Source organism: Juglans microcarpa x Juglans regia, chromosome 8D, assembly GCF_004785595.1.
Source record: "Juglans microcarpa x Juglans regia isolate MS1-56 chromosome 8D, Jm3101_v1.0, whole genome shotgun sequence".
NCBI lineage: Eukaryota > Viridiplantae > Streptophyta > Magnoliopsida > Fagales > Juglandaceae > Juglans > Juglans microcarpa x Juglans regia.
The window spans coordinates 27,812,299-27,831,516 of record NC_054608.1 but is presented as its reverse complement, the minus strand read 5'-3'; the positions used below and the strand labels follow the sequence as shown (position 1 = coordinate 27,831,516).

General features: G+C 38.0%; 1 protein-coding gene across 1 annotated transcript; it reads right to left on the bottom strand.

Annotated features, from left to right (window-relative positions):
- Window positions 1-8,985: 8,985 nt before the first annotated feature.
- Window positions 8,986-19,209, bottom strand: LOC121242634 (L-Ala-D/L-amino acid epimerase-like). The gene is made up of 7 exons (XM_041140547.1): window positions 17,841-19,209; window positions 11,492-11,602; window positions 11,085-11,301; window positions 10,577-10,910; window positions 10,172-10,233; window positions 9,969-10,041; window positions 8,986-9,151 (listed from the first exon to the last, which is right to left on the bottom strand). Coding segments are annotated over exons 1-7 (1,395 nt in total). The 5' UTR covers window positions 18,438-19,209; the 3' UTR covers window positions 8,986-9,150.
- Between the last annotated feature and the right edge of the window lie 9 nt (window positions 19,210-19,218).

Here is a 19,218-nt window from a genome sequence, read left to right as displayed (position 1 = left end):
TACTAATCTCCACCCTTCACATAATGCACCAAAGAAGCATGATGCATATTAGGATGGAGTAGTGGTACTTCCTTGAGAATGTTTTTAACCAATCTAGCACTTGGGGAAGGGAGTTCCACAAGTGCTTGCAACTTTCCTTGCATTTGGGGAGTCTACAAACTTTTTGAGGTTAGGGTTCTTGACATACTGGCAAAGGCAGGGTTTCTGTTCCTTGATCTTACTGCAGCACAGAGAAGATGGCGGACTTGAAGTTGTCATTGCACTCACACAAGGGCTTAGCTGTGTTGGGTTGCATGTTGCTGCCATAGTTACTTCTGCTTCAGCCAGGAGCAGCACCACCAGCAGAGTGCACACTGCTGCAATGTTTGATGCCTTCATTTTCACTCACTTGAGGATAGCTTAAGATATGTATGTGTGTGTGTGAGAAAGAGAGAGAGAGAGAGATTGGAAAGGTGCTGGGGCTTGTGTTGCCATTGGCTGGGGTTCCATCTCAATTTATAGAGGAGAGATGGGTAAAAAGAAACTTGGAAATGAATAGCAAACGTGAAAGGATTTCACACCATGCAGTTACCTCTGATCTGAGATCTGAAATAGTTACCAACAAAATTGTACTTGCAAATTACAATAAAAAAGAAAAGAGGGAGTGCTAGTGTTGGGGCCTGCTACTTTAAAGTTGATTCATTATATAAAGAAGGAAATCATTTCACTCCAAAGATCTGGCATGCGAAACAACTGTTTGATCCAATGATTACAGCCGAGTTTAATCATTTCTTAGAGGGCAGCAGCTGTCCTCATGATTCTATTCTTGGATTTCTGACTGCCAAACTGAGTTTTTGAGGCCATTGATTCACAAAAAGCCTGTAACATTTTATTGACACAACTATATAGAATGGGAATGAGTGTAATACCTACACAGTAGCAGAAAATTTCAAACTTTATCCCTTTGGAAACTATATTTTTATTTTTTAGCCTATTAATTGAATAATTATAAGAACTATTAATTGGAAGAGAGAGGGAGGGGTATTCAAAATAGAAATACTTTAGCCATAAAAGAATTATATAAAAATAATCATATAAATTGATGTGATTTAATGTAATTTGTAAGATTGTAGAATTACTTTATTGTAAAATAGATTTAACAGATTACATGAAACCACGTTAATTTATATAATTATTTTTATATAATCTCTTTATGGATATAGCCGTTCTCATTCAAAATAACACTAAAGTGAATCAGCCAAATAACACATTAAGTCAATTAGGAAGATTTCTTTGTCAGAAGCTTTTGTAATAAAAAGAAACAAAAAAGTCAGTATATATGCTTTATCAAGTAGCATGATCTATCATCTTTCGGTGGAGCTCAAAGTATAATGCCATATCAGTTTGCTTGTTCATATGGGATATATACTCTAAAATGTCAGCTTGGAATCTTAGCATATATAGAGCAAATGATGCATATCCTACCAAGAGGCAAACTGCCATTGAGTTAGTCTATTTGCAGTCCTGAGTAAGGGACTCTGTGCAGTTCTATTGATAAATGAAAATAAAAAAAAAAAAAATTTTAAAAATGATATTATTGTAATTTTAATTTTTTTTAAATATAACTGGATGAGTTTACATGAGCAGATCCCATTTAGAGACTGTATGTAGACTAACTCGACTGCCATTATTATAAGAAAATGAAGCATATATTTCATATATATATCCAGATTCCAAGCCAGCTCTAGTAACATGCATAAATACGTCTCCCCTACTCATATTTTTTCAGTTATCTTCAAAAACCAATACCACACGTACGGCTAGCTCTGTTAGCTGCTTTCTTCATTTTATTTTTCTTTTCTTATTCTTGTGAATAACCACTTCATAAAATTAGGCAGTATCAGGTTTTAAGAGGACTAGACCTCTCCCCACTTAGCAACATGAAAGTGTGGTGTCCCCCCACCCGTTAATGCATGCATGCGACAGTGGTGTCTTTCGGTGATACTGATGTCAGTAATTGATCAAGCATTTATTAGTAGTGGTTAATCTTATTGTGGAGCCACATGCATGCATGCTCTCATCATTGTTTGACCTACACTATGAGTCTTATGTAATCATGATTGATTTAAATCACTAACAATTTAAGTTTCAACATTTCATTAGTGCAAACAATCTTTTGAAGTCACACTATCTAATAAAAAGCCAACGATTTAACAAGTTTCGTATAGAAAAACTTTCGAATTATTATGCTAATTTAGACGAGTTCCCGACATATAAAAAAAAAAAAAAAAAAAAAAAAAAAAAACTCACTAACCATCATCAGCTTAGTTCTCATGTTATGAGTAATGCCATTCTATATTGTACCAGCTCGACCTTCTGTAGTAATGGATTGAACATGTAAAAGATGGACTGCTGCTACCGGTGGAATAACAAGTACTTATGCTGCATATGTACACTGCACATGATGTACCCGGCTGAGTATTGCCTTCGCAATAAAACTTCTTTCGCCGGAAAGACAAAAAGAAAAAGAAAGGTACGTGCATGCAGATAGTACTTTGCTTTAGAAAAGTTCTCACATTTTAAACATTTCACTCCAGTCGTTCGTGGTTCAGGCTGATCAAAATTGTGCCTGGATGATTGGAATATGGAACTAAAGCGCGCAACTCGTTCTTGAAACACTAAACATACCGGTGATGATAGAGCCTATCACGTCAACTAGCATAAAAAGGCACGATAAATTCGTCGTTTTAATCATCGTCCTTCAACGATAAAAAATGTGACTATCAAATGTTTGACATGTTAACGTAACAAAGAGTATTTTAATCAATTAATATCACATCACGAAATAATTCGAGACGATACAATATGTTGGATTACTTTGTTTTTTTATAAATGTAATTCGTCTCGGCCTAATAACGAATAAGTGAGGTGTGTATAGTAGAATTATATTTATGCATAACTTCATATTATGGGTTTTCTCTAGAGACCCTTTGGCTGCATTCCTAACACTCCTTGACTCCATTTTTAACTAGAATTGACAGGACCAATGAACACTCTTACATTAAGCCTCGTTTGTTTTTATAGATGAGATGAGATGAGATGATTTAAAATTAAAGTTAAAAGTTAAATAAAAGATTGTTAAAGTATATTTTTTTAATATTATTTTTGTTTTGAGATTTGAAAAAATTAAATTATTTATTTTATTTTGTGTAAAGATTTGAACAATTGTAATAATTAAATGAGATAAGATGAGATGAGTTGAGATGAGTTGTGAAAATAAATGAAATTAACAGATCACTTGTGTATGCCACAACTAGGTTTGGAAATAGCCATAATTATATAAGTGACTCCTTCAATTTGATACGTGTCGTGTAAAATTTTTCTATGCTACTTAAGATATACATGCTTACAGATCTAGTTCTAATAAATTAGAAATGTGTTTTGGCTGAGAGCCAAAAGAACACTAACCATTTAGTAGTACTGATTTTCTTGTCAATTTGCAATGGTATGTGAGTACGTACTGATCATATTCATACATAAGTTGTGCAAGCTCGATAAAGGAAATAATCAATTGGACCCACGATCGAGACTCAAATTTCATTCTTAGTCAAAAGCTAAGAAAGTGGCAAGATGACTTTGTTAATTTAGAGTGAAACTTGTTGGGATGGACATGCGAGAGGAAGTGGTAGATAGCTAGTTTTGTAAGCATTTGCCATTTTGCCTTTGTATGTAGGCAGGCGACTGTAGTACGTTAGGTGAGCTTTCATTGTACTTGACATTTGCAACAATTATCTCTACTTTTTTCTTGGGATTACATAAAGGGATATCTCCAGGGATTTTAATACATACAAAATCAAAATCCAGTACCTCTAATAATTAATGACAAATGATCTCAATCTCATTGGATTCATCCAGTCTTAATGATGTGCACAATGTTTAATGAAGCTAGTCTAGGGAGTCTAGAATTCTAAGTATCCGCTTGGTAGGGCGGATTCGGGGAGATGAGAGACGAAGGAAAGAGACCGAGGAGAGTGAAATATTAGATTTTTAGTTAAAAATAAATTTAAGTTTGATGTTGTACGATATATTATAAATTTCTTTTACTTTTAAAGTAGATTTAGGTCTAGGTTGGATATAAATATTTTTAAAATATTTTATTATTATTTATTATTATTATTATTTATTATTTATTTATTACTTTTCTTACTACTATTCACAGAACACTTAAGAATATCTTACTTTTTCGTTATTTTTTTTATTATTTTTTTATTTTTTTATTAAATAATGTCATCAAGATAAGTCAGTATGTAAATTTATTTTTGTGAGATATCTTTATATATAAATCTAGCAGCTTTAAAAAAGAAATAAAAGAAATTTTGATAACTTAACATACAATACTTTTCATTTCATTTCCCTTCTTACATTTTTTCTTTGATCCTTCTTTTGTTTTCTCTCGTATTTAATGTTCATCTCTTTCAACAAGCTAGTGATTGCTCATGTGCATATCATTTGCAGTAGCTTTTGCAAGATGTATATACTAAAAGTATACATTTTCATTATCATAGCATTCTCAAGAGCTGAGAATCCCATTCACTTTCGTAATCTATTTTTTACTTTTACATTGTTGTTTGGTGCAAATTATTTATATTGAAATGGATAAAAAAAAAATACGAATCAGGATGAAATAACATCATTTGAGCGTGGAAATGGATAATTATTATTGGAATTTCTTGGTGCAAGTGTGGTCCACTCAGTCAAAATTAGAGTGCTTCACATCATTACGTGGGCCCTTGAAATCATGGGACTCAAAACTTTTAATCTTCATGCTTATTTGACTGGAAATCTTGTTTCTATCATTAATAACTCAGGTCAGATTTTGTCCTTGCTAGCAGTGAGTGGTAACACACTGAAAAGCTCACTGTAAAAGATCCTGCAATCACACTTTCACTGTCATAACCACCCACCATTAGCCTCTCCCGTTGAGAATGCCACCAAAAGTTCCTTCATAGTTCACCAAGAACAGTAAGATTTGTAGTAACAATAATAGTAATCTGCATGCTACCATCCAATCTGATAGATTTAGATGCTTAATTTACTGTGATTTGAAGTTCTGCAGTCTCTTCTGCAACAGACACGACATGGGCTGTGCTAGCTTGTCCTATATTCAATCAAACTGGATCCAATAAAGTGTATTCATGATCTTGAAGGGTCAAGCATGTGTAATAATAGAACTAATTATAGTGTGCTGGATAAATTTAAGGTACAGAATTATCATTTAGGCATGCCTATGCAGAAACTTTTTGCAGAGAATGGTGTCTCAGGGAGTAAAGAGAAGCCACTTAACCATTAGTTTTAAGAAGCTGTGTACTGAAAGAAATAGATTCACAGCACATTTATTAACCTTTTATTTCTAGTCCAGGAATACATGACCCTTCTAAGTAATAAATTTTAAACATTTTGGTGTGACGGTGGCTATGCTTGTGGTGTACATCCATGGTTGCACAGTAAATAGAACATATGAGACAAATACAAAAGACACAAATTTAACATGGTTCAACACTACGTCCGACGTCCACGAGTCTTGAGGAGATGAAATCAATATGAATAAGTTTTGTACAAGCTCTATTCCTTTCTAAGCTCTTTGTTATAGTTGTTTCAATGAGAGGCTATAGTGTTAATCCAGATTGTATTCTTGCTGTAAGGGGGGTAAAACACTAGGGCCCAAAGGCCAGACCTAGCCCACCTAGATTAGAAGCTAGGGGACAAGAGGGGGGACAAGAAGAGTCCGGAGTCATGGGGGTGTGGGGCTGTCAGGGGTAATGTGAGTGCAAGGCGGTCAAAAGGAAATGTGGTGCATGGGACTATCAGGGGTGCGGACAGACACGCGAAATGGGCTTGGCCTTATCTCTATAGGGGTGCACGTGGGAAAAGCAATTAAATAAATAGGAGGGTCTAGACGACTTCCAGGGGATCTTCTTCTTCTTCGATTCTTCTTCTTTCTCTTCGACTTTTCCTTCAACCTTGGAACAGGGAGCTCTAGCAAAGGTTTCTCACCAATAAATTTATATTCAGGATCACCATTGTACAGAGAGATATGAGAGGCCATGAGAGGCTGTAAACAAGAATATTATAATAGATTTCTCCTTTCCAAATGCCTGTGGACGTAGGCATTATGTCGAGTCACGTAAACCCATGTGTTCATTTTCTCTTATTTTTTTCTACACATTTCACCGTAGTGGATGTATACATCGACACCATATAGCCACACCGGATCACTGCTGGGGGGCTCCTAAGAACACCGATCAAGGCCCAAGTCGTCCTAGTGGGCCGGAAATAACACTTTCCCCCCTTTCGGCTTGTTGTGCGATTTTTAAAACATCAACACTTGCCTTGACGCTGATGCTCGTTAACTTTTTGACAAGATCCTCATCACCAATGTACACAATTTTGGTCACTTGAAAACAAAAGGAGAATCATCACCACCCAAAAGAAAAAGTCTTGCCAATTGAGGAATGTTGAAAGTTTTCTAAGAGAACTACTCTTCCGCCAAATAATATTCCATACAAAAAAGCTATTTGCACCTGGGAACGTACACGGCTAACCATGTGTAAAAATAAAACGGTGTATTTCATTTAAATTCAGTTTCCTCTCATCATCTTCTTTACATCTTCTTCACATTTTCTTCTCACGGAACACAACACTTCGGCTTTGGAAGCAAGCTTCCCCACAGAAGACCACGAAGACGAAACATGAACTCAGAAATAACTCCCAACTCTCAATCTTGTGCCACCTTGATGAGATCAATATTTCATTGAGAGGAACCACGAGAGAAGACCAAGAGATCAGCTACTGAAACATCTTTTGCACTTACAAGCACAAAAATGTTAGGAAATGTTTCTTTGAGGTTTTGTTGACTGCACTATTTGTCATGCCAAAACTTGAATTGAGAACCATTACCTACCTTAATACTTGCATGGCTTAGGAAAGGCTCTTATCATTTTCTAATGTGTTTCCACAAGCATACCCAATATGGTCTACAGATCTCATTTGAGCACCATCATCCCTAAGGCTCCCCAACTTCGAACTCCCCAAACTTTGAAACTATTATTGACTTCCAAAGGGGCCCCATTTTCAAAAGAGCTCAATTGAACTTCATCAAATCATGGATCCTCAATCCACCCCTCGATATTGGTGTGCAAACAATTGACTAGTACACCAAATGAAATTTGAACTCGTGCCCCATCCCACTCCATAAGTAATCCCATAAAATGATGTGGTTTCATGTGACCCATTAGATCTGCTTTACGATAAAAGTAACTTTACAGTCTAACATATCACATCAACCTACGTCATTATGTGAGTTTACTTTTGTAGCTAAAATATTTCTCTTTACATAAATATACTCAATTTAAAACATAGTTGTATAAATAGTAATAAAAAGCATTATACATGTATCATTCATCTCTAGTTTAAGATGGGTTCCTCATTCTCAACATATGCCACAACTTTTCTTAAAGATGATCAGTAAAATCTCTTATGGGTGCCCATATTAACACAAGCCAAGAATTTAGCTTATATTATATCAAGTTGTACGGTATTCTTAAATTATTTTAAAGACTACAGTAGGGTTGGAGCTTTAGCTCCTTCCTCCCTCCTCCCTTCCTCCCTCGTCCCTTTTCTATCTAGTTTTTCTTTTATTTTTCTAGTTTTTTTTTTTTTTAATTTTTTGTTCACAATAAGGTGAAATGCAGATTGTTGTTCTCCGGAGCCAAGCGACCACCACACTCTACCGCAAGATTCCCAAGGCGCCGATCCTTCAAATGGATGAAGAATCTCGTCGAAAAGAGTGGCGCGTGAACCACACGTGCGGCCTAAAGTGCGTGCATGACATCCACACGCAACCACAAGGAAAGCCCTATCGCTGCCATGCGCAGCTTTTCTGGGACCAAGGCCATCGGTTTTTTTCAGACCTGACGTTCTCTCGTACTTTCAGGGTGGCGTGTGTCACGGCCACCACAGTTTCGGTGTTTGCATATTTTATTTCCTCTAAGGTTGAAAATGCAGATATACAGCTTTCCAAACTGTAATTCACTATTTGCTAATGTATCTTTTACATTTTCTATTGTTTCCTTTGTTCTAGGTTAAAATTAAAAAAAAAAAAAAAAACACACATAGTTTCCTGGGTTTTTGTCTATAGAGTGTCCTCTGCTCCGTCTTAGACAGAGTGTGGGATTCTTTAATTTTGTCTTAGGATAGAGTGTGAGATTTGTTAAATCTATCTTAGGACAGAGTGCTGTCTCTTAGACTGTTTGTCTGTAAAGAGTTATAGCAATAGACTAGACCATGTCAGTCACAAAAAATTTTGTGTATTGGGGAGCCTTAAAAGCAATAGTTGGCTTGTATTCTGTATGTCTCAGGTCAAAAAATTGTAATGTCCTGTTATGAATGAATGGATTTTGTTCTACCTTACAAAAAAAACAAAAAAAGTCGCATTATCACATTATTTAGTTGTAAAAAATGTTGTATGAAAATATGAATATCGTTATTCTTTAATAAAATCATATATAGATATCGAAAGAGTGCAAAATATTATAATCATTTAACACAGAAAATATATTCTTTTGAATTAATAGAAGCAAAACCCCTTTTATTCGAAATTATATATGCTATAGATACTTATGAGTTGTCTTGGCTTAAAATTTTTGAGCTGACTAAGTAATGCTCTTGCAATTGCCCCTTGGGTTTTTTGACCGCTCATGTATTTTAATCTTTTTTTAATGGTTAAGAAAGAAACTACTAATTAATTTATGTATTGTTTTAAAAATATTTAATGATGTTTAAAATATATTTGAAATAAAAAAAAAAATGCAATTGCATTAGAGAGCGCACCCAGGAGTATATGCTGTGAGTAGCATGAGCCTTTCATATGATTGTGAATAGTAGTAACCAAACCCTGGGTATATGCTGTGAATACCCAAACCCTAGGTATTCTCAGAAAATCTATACAACTCTGTTTTACAAAATACCATCAGTTTAAAACAAAATTATAAAACAATTATATAAAAGAATTGTGCATTTATCATTACTCCATTATTATCTGTTGACCAGTCAGTGTCTTACAGATTATGCTGATCAGTTCCAGACTAAAGATGGAAGAAGCCATTTTCTGTATCTGCACATAAGTCGGTATTGTTAGCATAGACAAACTGAAAATAATAACCTTATATATATATATATATATATATATATATATATTAATGAATTACATATGAAAAAAAAAATCAATCATATCTCAGTTGTAAGTATATACTATACAGCATAGAACATCCATGATAGCAAATTTTCAGCCAATGTTTTAAAATTCTCTTTTAAATTTTGGAATCAGATCTTTCATCATTATTGAATTTGGTCCTCTCTTTTCCTTTTCCACCATCTAATACCAGCAGTTCTCTTTTAATTTCTACCCTCAGAAGTCAGATGATTCAGGAAAATTTCATCCATGGTTCAGTGTTGTGATTTTTCACAGTTATGGAGGAGTATGATTACTGCAATAGCATTGTTTTACTGTTTGTAATCTTTATACGGTAAAAGAATCTAGTTGATAAAGAAATTCATGATCTCAAAGATGGGGATATGAATTCTGACAAATAATGAATTGAGCAGATGCTTGAACCAAATGGCAATGCTAGGAATTTCAAGAGCAAAAGGTTCAAGGAATTCTTCTCCAGGAATGCTAGGATTGGCCTAGTCTAATAATAACCATTAGAGAAATACTTTAGTTATAAAAAGATTACACAAAAGTAAATCGAAAAAATTACATGACTTGATATAATATATCAGATTGTTAAGTTATTTTTATCGTAAATTAGATATAACGGATCGCATGAAACTACGTCAGTTATTGAGTTTACTTTTATGTAATTTCTTTGTATCCATAGCACTTAAAAAAAAAAAAAAAAAAACTCTTAAATGGTTTAACGATGACATACCAAGCAATATTGTCCCAATGAAGAAAACCACCGTGGCCTCTTGCATTTGTGAACCTGTATACTGCACCAGAGACTAGCCAAAAAATTGGTTGAAAGTCAATAAAATAGCCAAATTTTACAATCATATATAATTTTAAATTTCCAGGAGAAAAAATAGGAAACAAAAGGTAGACATTATAAGGTTTGAGACAGGCTGAGATCACCTTCATAACCCTCATGAACTGGATCTTCTGATAGTAAAAGTGGTGTATCTAGGTCAATGAACCTGTTACAGCAGATTTAATTACTACTGAGACCTCAATACACCAATCCAAATGGAAACTAAAGTACATGTAAATTATCATTTGTGACTATTGTTATTTTGAAAATAAAGAAATGATATTTGCAGTCTTAGGATACTCAAGTCCCGCACACTCATTTTGAAAAAAAATGAGTAAATCTAACATTCACATAAAAAATGATCCTTGAAAAAGTGAGTATATCTGGGACCCACAAAAAAAAAATCATGGGTCTCAGAATTATCTATTTTCTTCAAAGGGAGTCGCGGAACTTGCACACTGTAGGATTGTATCTAATATTACTCTTGAAAAAATATATGTGATACCTACTTGAAACATCCCATGCCAGCAGCAAGATGGCCAGCAAAGCCCATGGCAAGTCGAGTCTCAACCATACCACCAATCATCATATGTAATCCAGATGCCCTTGCCACCTCAATAATCTCAAGGGCTCCCACAACCCCAACTTTAGCAAGCTTAATGTTAATGACATCTGCAAGTTTTTCTTGGACTATTCTCTTGACATCATCTAAACTCCGACAGCTTTCATCAGCTGCAGTAGATACCCCATATTTGTCCTCTGCAATTTGAGTAACATGACCGAGACCTTCCCAATCATTTCTATGGACAGGTTGTTCGAATAGGGCAGGAGTGACCCCCATTTCTGCAGGAAAAGTAATAGTCCTAATTTTCACTCACCAATGGAGCAGAAATGTTGAATTTATATATATAAGAAAAAGAAGAAAATATGCTCTATATTTGCCTCAACCCCACATGCACATGCTAGTATACAGAACAATAACTGCATGTCTTTTGAAAGTTTCACACAAATATATACCATGTAATTGGTCAAGAACTTCAATTGCTTCCTTTGCTTTGTATCCCTCATTAGCATCCAAGATAAACAAGCATTCAGGATGTGCCCCACGAATGGCCTGAAGAACTTCTATATCTGCTTTCAGATTCTTTCCTACCTTAAGCTTCAAAGTCTTGAACCCTTGCTTGCAATACTTGGCAGCCAATTCAGCAGCTTCAGCTGGAGAAACAATTGGAATCTGCAATTACATAAATCTATTAATTACAGCAGCAGTAATGGACCCAAAAGTCCAACTGGATGGTTTCTCCCAGAAAACGAGTATGCAACAATGCAAGAGAGAATAAAACAATATCCCTTGCAGAGACAATTAAGCAAAATAGTAGATTATCTTTTTCATTAACAGAATCACCAAGAGATGGTAACGGAACTGTTATGTCAGTTGTTGTGGTATTTGAAACTCCCCCAAATAGTCTCCACAAGGGTACGCCTATGCTGGTTGCAACAGCATCTATAACTGCCATTTCCACTCCTGCCCTAACCTTCAATTGCAAGAAGAAGAGACTTGATGAGATATTAAAATACTTTGAAGTTGCAAAACTTCGCAGGGAAACCATAAGCATAGAAATCGTACAAGAAACGCACTTGAAAACACATAATTTTGTCTATTCACTATTATTAATCTTCAATGTAACCGTGCATAAAGCTTCAACATAAGTAAAGATGAATATGACTCTTCCTATCCGTTTAAGCTTTTAGGACAAGTGATGATTTCACTTAATATTAACTTGAATCTGCATCTTCCTATCAACTAAACTTTTGGAAAAAATGATGATTTTACAGTATCAATAAGAGTAATTTATGAATGTATAGTGCCTACAACTACCACCATCTGCAGCTCAATTCCCATATGATATGGGAATAAACCCAGAATGTATAATGAAATCCATGAAACTGCATATTGTATCACTTCAGCTATTTTTATAAGGGTCAAATCAGCAGCCTATAATTTAGTCTCGAGACAAGGCCGAAAATCAAGCTAAGATATAAAGCCAAGAAGAGATAGGACAAGTTGACTCAGACTCCTAAAAGGAAGTGGACACTGACTCCTAAGAGAAAAGACACACAAACTCCTAAGAGGAAAGGGATGCAGACACCTAAAAGGAAAGAGATTCAAATTTCTAACAGGAAAAAACTTCACAAGGCAAGTTGGACCTCTATATATATGAGGGGATTCCCCACAAATCACATGAACTCTCTATAGACTCTCCACAAACTCTCTACACAGAAACTCCTTATGCCCAAGCCCCACCACACATAGCGACTCCAAATAATCTTCCCTAAATTCTCTTATTGTATTGTGAGATATTTGAGCCATGAGAGATTGTAAAAGCACCTATTATAGTGGATTTCACCTACAAACAACCCGTGGACGTAAGTATTATGCCGAACCACGTAAATCTTTGTGTCTATCTTTATTTACTTTTATTCGCTTATTTATTATTTATCATATGGATGAATGCGAAGAGCACCATATCGAAGCCAGAACTACCGTCGTGGGCAGGGGATGACTCTTTCCTCTCTTTTGGTCTGTTGTGCAATTTTTGGCATTCACAGTTGGTACCGTCTGTGGGATCGACTAATCTTCTGCACCGTAATTGGGAAAAGTATGAATCGTCTGCCATTGAGCTCGTCTCCGAATTAATAGATAAGATTCCTCTCAACTTCTCATACATAATTATTTTTCATTATTATTTTGGATAACATTGTTACAATAAGAAAATTTTGAGATACATGGCGTGCACTGTGCACGTGAGGGGAAGATGCATGCACGTAAGGCACCCACTGTGCATGCCATGCACAGTAGGGGTCGCAAGGCATGTAGTCGTGCACCCAGTGACTCACGTTGGCAGGCGTGAGAGCCCACCCCCCTTTCCTCTACCTAGTACAAGTCAGAGCCGGCTACCTCGCCATATGTTTATACTGGGATGGAAATACCTTTTGCTGGCCCTTCGCCATAGCACTGCACTGTACACGTTGTGCACCATGCGAGCACGTTGCGGTGCAACCTTGAAGTCTAGCCACCAGGTTTCTCACCGGCATCTTCTGTCATCAGTGGAGTAGTTCCCAACGACAACAGTGCCACCCGCCATCGATCCTCACTGTTGTAGCGCACAGTGCATGTCGTGCGCTTTACGAACACTAGGAGCACATTGCCGAGCACCCCGAGGGAAACAACTTGACCACAAGGCAGCCTGCCCGCTTCTTCTATCGCCGGCATGGCGGTTCCCGACCACGGTGACGCCCCTCACCATCAACTCTTGCCACCATCACTGAAAGGAGCTTTCTGATGCCAACACCACAATGTGCTTGCCAGCCTAGCCAACTGTGAGCTTGTGGAGCCACCCATGACCATGCCATGCACCTCCCCACCTTTTCCGTAGCCGTCACAGAGTTCCTTGCCGTCTCCTCATCGCCCAGCGTCACAGTGTTCCTCGTCGTTCCCACATCGCCAAGCACGATTCTGTATGAGCTCCCATGGCGACCGTGAGCCGAGGAGGTCAATGTGAGTCGTCATCTAGCTCGCCGGCTTCTTTCATTGCCGGCGTGATGGTTGCCGACCAGGATGTCATTCCTCTCCACCATCGCTGTTCAATGAGCCATGCAAGTTGCAACAATTCGTGATGATGTGCAACTGCAACATCTTCTCCCTAGCACATCCACAACCACGTTTTAGAAGAAACCACCATGATCGTGCTGCCATGAAACTGCCACAACCCTCTGCCTAGCTCCATCGAAAGAACATCGTGAGAGGTCCTCAAGTGCCCATGTTGCTGTCCAGTTGAGCACCCACAGTTGCATTATATGAGTTGCCCCACCGCATTGCCCAGAACAGGTTAGTCGTCCAGTGAGTTTGCTCGCCACGGGGTTTGCCAGTGTGTTTTCTCGCCATAACGGTCTTCTTCGCCGCAATGACTTCTATATATGGTTTGCTCGCCACACTTTGTTCCATTGGATTTTGCTCGCCACCCTTCACTCTGGTTGGATTTGGTCACCCATAATAATTTACTCGCCACAGTAGGCCAGTTCCTCGCCTGTTGCTCACCACCAAGGGTGTCCCTCGCCTTTTGCTCACCACCTAGGGTGTCCCTCGCCATACACAGTATTTTCCATGCCATACCCATGAATTTTCCATCAACAATTTTTCCATGCAAAAATTATCCAGAAGTAAATGACCTTAGTCAGAGAGGAATCAAAAGCAGCAACCAAATTACTCTGGTTTGCCTCTTTCAAACTTGATTTTTTATTTTTACTAACGAATTTGATTTTTGGAAGATTTTCACCGCAAAACTCCTTGAGGTTCCACGAGAAATCTAGTGGTTGTGCACCCCAAGAATATACTTTGCTAGAAATAACCATCACGGCGCGGAACACTGCCTACAAAGCCCCTATCGGGCATTATTTTATCTTCATCAAAATAGACCGTTTGGTATCGCAGGCATCCCAGACCTTCATCAATGCTAAAATCGCCTGTGTCTCACCAGCCTTCACGACACTCTAGTGGCCCAGGTTTACAAATCTTAAATTTGTAATTTGTATCATGCTAACCTATTTGATTTTGGCGAATACCTCTCAGGGCAGTCAAACTCAACCTCCCTCCACAACTTACAGTTAGCCACCAATGTCAAGTCTAACTCGCGGTGCAAATCAACAGGCGTGGAGGTCACAAGACCTCATGACCTCTACAGTTAGCGACAAAAGGTTGAGTACACACTCGCGGTGCAATCAAAAAAGGCGCAGAGGTCAGAAGACCCCGTGACCCTCTCAACAATCAGCCACCAAAAGACGAGTACTCACTCGTGGTGCACCCAATAAGTTAGCCACCAAAGGTCGAGTACACACTCGTGGTTCAAATCAACGAGCGTGGAGGTCACAAAACCCCACGACCCCTACAATTAGCCACCAAAGGCCGAGTACACACCCACGGTGCAAACAAAAAGGGCGTGGAGGTCAGAAGACCCCGCAACCCTTTCAACAGTTAGCCACCAAAGGTCGAGCATATGCTCACGGTGCAATCCCAAAGGGCGCAGAGGTCAGGAGACCCTGCGACCCTCTTAACAGTTAGCCACCAGTGTCGAGTCTAACTCATGGTGCAAATCAACAGGCAGGAAAGGTCAGGGACTACCCGACCTCTACAGTTAGCCACCAATGTTGAGTCAATACTTGTGGTGCAACCAACAGGCAGGAAAGGTCAAGGATTGCTCGACCTCCGAGGCGGGTAACAGGTAGGCAACTCTCTGAACTGCCCTACCTCTCTGACAAGGACAACAATACAAGCACAACGTCTTCTCCAACAAACATTGAGTGTTTATGCTTGAGCTACAATGACCTTGAGCAGGTTACCTTCGAGAACGAGCTACCAAGCTTTACAACTACCTCGAGCGGGTGTCCTTTGGGAACGAGTCGACGGGCTCAGCAACCGCCTAAGATAGATCCAGGGGGTCGACAGGCTCCCTGACCAGTTAAGCACGGGTTACTACCAACAAACACCAACAACAAAACCAGAATACCAACAAAAATTTACACCGACGGGCAGAAAATCCACCACTACCAACAAAAGCAAAAACGATCACAAAAATACACACAAATCACCAGTCATGGAAATATGCACTCTTTGTCGACAATAAACGATCTCTCACGGCAAACATCTACACAAATAAATAAACTCAAAATCAAGCTCCGTGCTCATGCCTAATGCGGTTGAGTGCATCTCCCGCCAAAGTAGAGCTCCACGCTCACACCTAATACAGTCGAGTACACCTCCCGCCTATCTCTCCAAGCTGAGCTCATCACCGCATAGCACAAAACAAATAGAAAACCAGGAAACAAATAGAAAATTGGGGACCAGATAGGAAACCAAGGATCAATTTTTAATTTATTATGAAAATTATTGACTTGAAGATTCTCAAGGCCTTCTTGTCCAGCAATTCGCCCTTAAGAATATCGGACATCTGTAGGGGTAAAATCAGCAGCCTATAATTTAGTCTCGAGATAAGGCCAAAAATCAAGCTAAGAGATAAAACCAAGAAGAGATGAGATAAGTGGATTCAGACTCCTAAAAGGAAGTGCATAGAGACCCCTAAGAGGAAAAACACAGACTCCTAAGAGGAAAGACACACAGACTCCTGAAAGAAAGTGGACAAAGACTCCTAAGAGGAAAGACACGCAGAGTCCTAAGAGGAAAGATACGCAGACTCCTAAGAGGAAAGTGATGCAAACACCTAAAAGGAAATAGACTCAAACTTCTAGCAGGGAAAAGATTTCACAAGGTAAGTTGGACCTCTATATATATGAGGGGATTCCCCCACAAATCACATGAACTCTCCATAGACTCTCCACAAGCTCTCTACACAAAAGCTCCCTACGCCCAAGCTCCACCACACATAGCGATTCCAAAGAATCTTTCATAAATTCCCCTATTGTATTGTGAGATATGTGAGCCATAAGAGATTGTAAAAGCAGCAATTATAGTGAATTTTGCCCCTAAACAACCTATGGACATAGGCATTACGCCGAATCACGTAAATCCTTGTGTCTCTCTTTATTTATTTTTATTCACTTATTTATTATTTATCATATGGATGAACGCGAAGAACACCGTATCGAAGCTGGAATTACAGTCGTGGGCCGAAGATGACTCTTTCCTCCATTCCAGTCTGTCTTGCAATTTTTGACATTAACAGTTTCAATCAGCAGAATGGATGATTGGCATATAGAAGGTACGCATCAAGGAACCATTTGGTTACCAAGAATAAAATTAAAAAAAGAAGGGAAACTAGATTTCAAAGTTCTTGCTTTCATTTCTTTTGGATTCCTGAAATAAAAAAAGTCAACTAGACTAAGCAAGGTTCTTGTATTAGACCCTTGCAGGTTTCCTTCCATTTTGTTTGCTAAAAAAAAATAAAAAATAAAACAAGTGAAAGCTAAGTTTCAAAGTTCTTGTTTTCCTGAAGCCAACTTGACCAAATAAAATTGTTGTATTAGACCCAACAAATTGTGTCTGTCAAGCCTTCTTCAATAGACAATTTGCCTTTAAGGCGGCCTCTTTCAAGGTCTTGAGTACAGAAAATATGGAAGTTCTCTTTCTTCTTTATTTTCTATTTGGAAAATACTTTAACCACAAAAGATTACATAAAAACAATCTCTAGTGCATGTTTGGCAATCAAGGTGTTTCCAAAATTTTTCAACATTTCTCACCTTCTTTCGTAACTTTATTTCTAAACATTACTCAAACATAAAACTTTTCTATTTCAAATTTTCAACCTTTCATCTCTATTCAAACACATTTTTAACTTTAACTATCAACTTTCACAATCTCTAATAATACAATTATTTTAAAAAGTATTTTTGTCCAAATTTTTCTCTACCATTCCTAAAATCTAATCTCAAACAAATTTAAAAAATTCTCATATATTTCTAAAATTTTATCATCCGAACATTCCAAAATCCATAGTTTTAACTTTTAGTTAATTTTTACTTGGTCAAAAAAAAAAAAAAAAAAAACACACACACAAAATTATTATCCAAATAAAATCAATCAAGCATCAATAAATTCATCTCTACGGATCCATAAAACCCCAAAAAATATGCTCTAACAAGTACACAGTTTCATCAACAAATGCAATTACCAACTCAAACCACAAGAAAATCAAAACCTGCAGAAATGCTAAAGTTTTTTTTTTCTTTTTAGAAAGACTATAAAACTTCAATCTTACTCACAGACGCATGCTCATATCCAGAAAGAATCCCACCAATCTCCGCCAACACAGAGCCCATGGTCATCGCCGGACTCCGCTTTAGAAATTCACAAGCCTCCTTCGCCTTTGACATGGCCATGCTCTGATCCTCTGCAGTCACAAAAGGCAAAATCGGAGCCTCACCCCAGCCGGCACACCCATTTCTCAGCTCTATTCTAATTGCCACATTCTCAACCCTCTCCAGCCTGGACGACGCAATCGTGAATGGCGCAATCAAAGGAACATTCAGTAACCTATTCTCGGCTCTGTGCACATCAACTGTGAATGTATCCATCAAATTCTTGAATCCGAAGCTTGTCGTTGTCGCCGCAGGCGTTATCGCCGCCATTTTCTTGGTGGGATTAGATGATACCTGGGAAGCAGGACGAGTTTTCTGTGGGTTTTTGTTGGGATGCAGGGATGAACAGAGGATGGGAGGGAGGACCGGTAAAAACAGAGAGTGCCCAGTTGAGAGCATCGTCTCTGTCGGATTTAGGTGGAGAATCGGGGAGATGGGACTGGAGAGCTTCTTTTCGAAGTTTGTGATTGGGGGGTAGAAAGAGATGTGAAGAACAGCCATTGTTGTCGGCTTTGTAATTAAATAAGCGCAGGAACAACGTGGTTGGATGAATTTTTTAATGCAGAAGACAATAATTTAACGTACTCTCAGTCTGTTGTTTGTTGATGTGTTTCTCGTACTTCGCTTTCCACTCCCTACCGGGACCACTTCCATTTCTTGCCATGCTGATAATGGGATGCACCAACTTCATGTTCTGCTCCAAATATTTAGATAAATTCTTTAAGGATGATGCATGAGATCAAGAGAGCCTCCATTGCAAAACTTGATGATTCATGAAGCTTATACAATATCACAAATCAACTTGAGGCCAAAGAAATGAGAAAAATATTTGAGAAATTCATGAGGTTTTAAGGCCCCCACTTCCAGTAAAACCTCATGAATTTGGAAAGGGATTCTGAAATCCAAAGATATCATCAGAGTGTCCATCATATCATGATGATCCCTAATTTTTCAAGTATCAGAACCTAATATCATGACATTGGTCCGAAAATAAGGAAAACTTATATTGCAGTGCTGTTTATACAAATGGGTTACAGAGTTATATACAATTACAGCAAAGAGAAAGTCCCATAATTGGTGGGACTACAGGTGTGAAGGAGAAATTGCAGCTATTCTACTGAGGGAAATGAGTAACTGCAGTAAGAGGATTTTCCTTGGATGGTGCTCTGTCTTGGACGGCAGCTATAGTACTTCCTTTCGAAGAAAGATCAAAGAAGAAGCTTGCCTTGTACATGTCTGCATGATTAGAATCCTTCCCTGCCTTGTTTGTCTGCGTGATCAT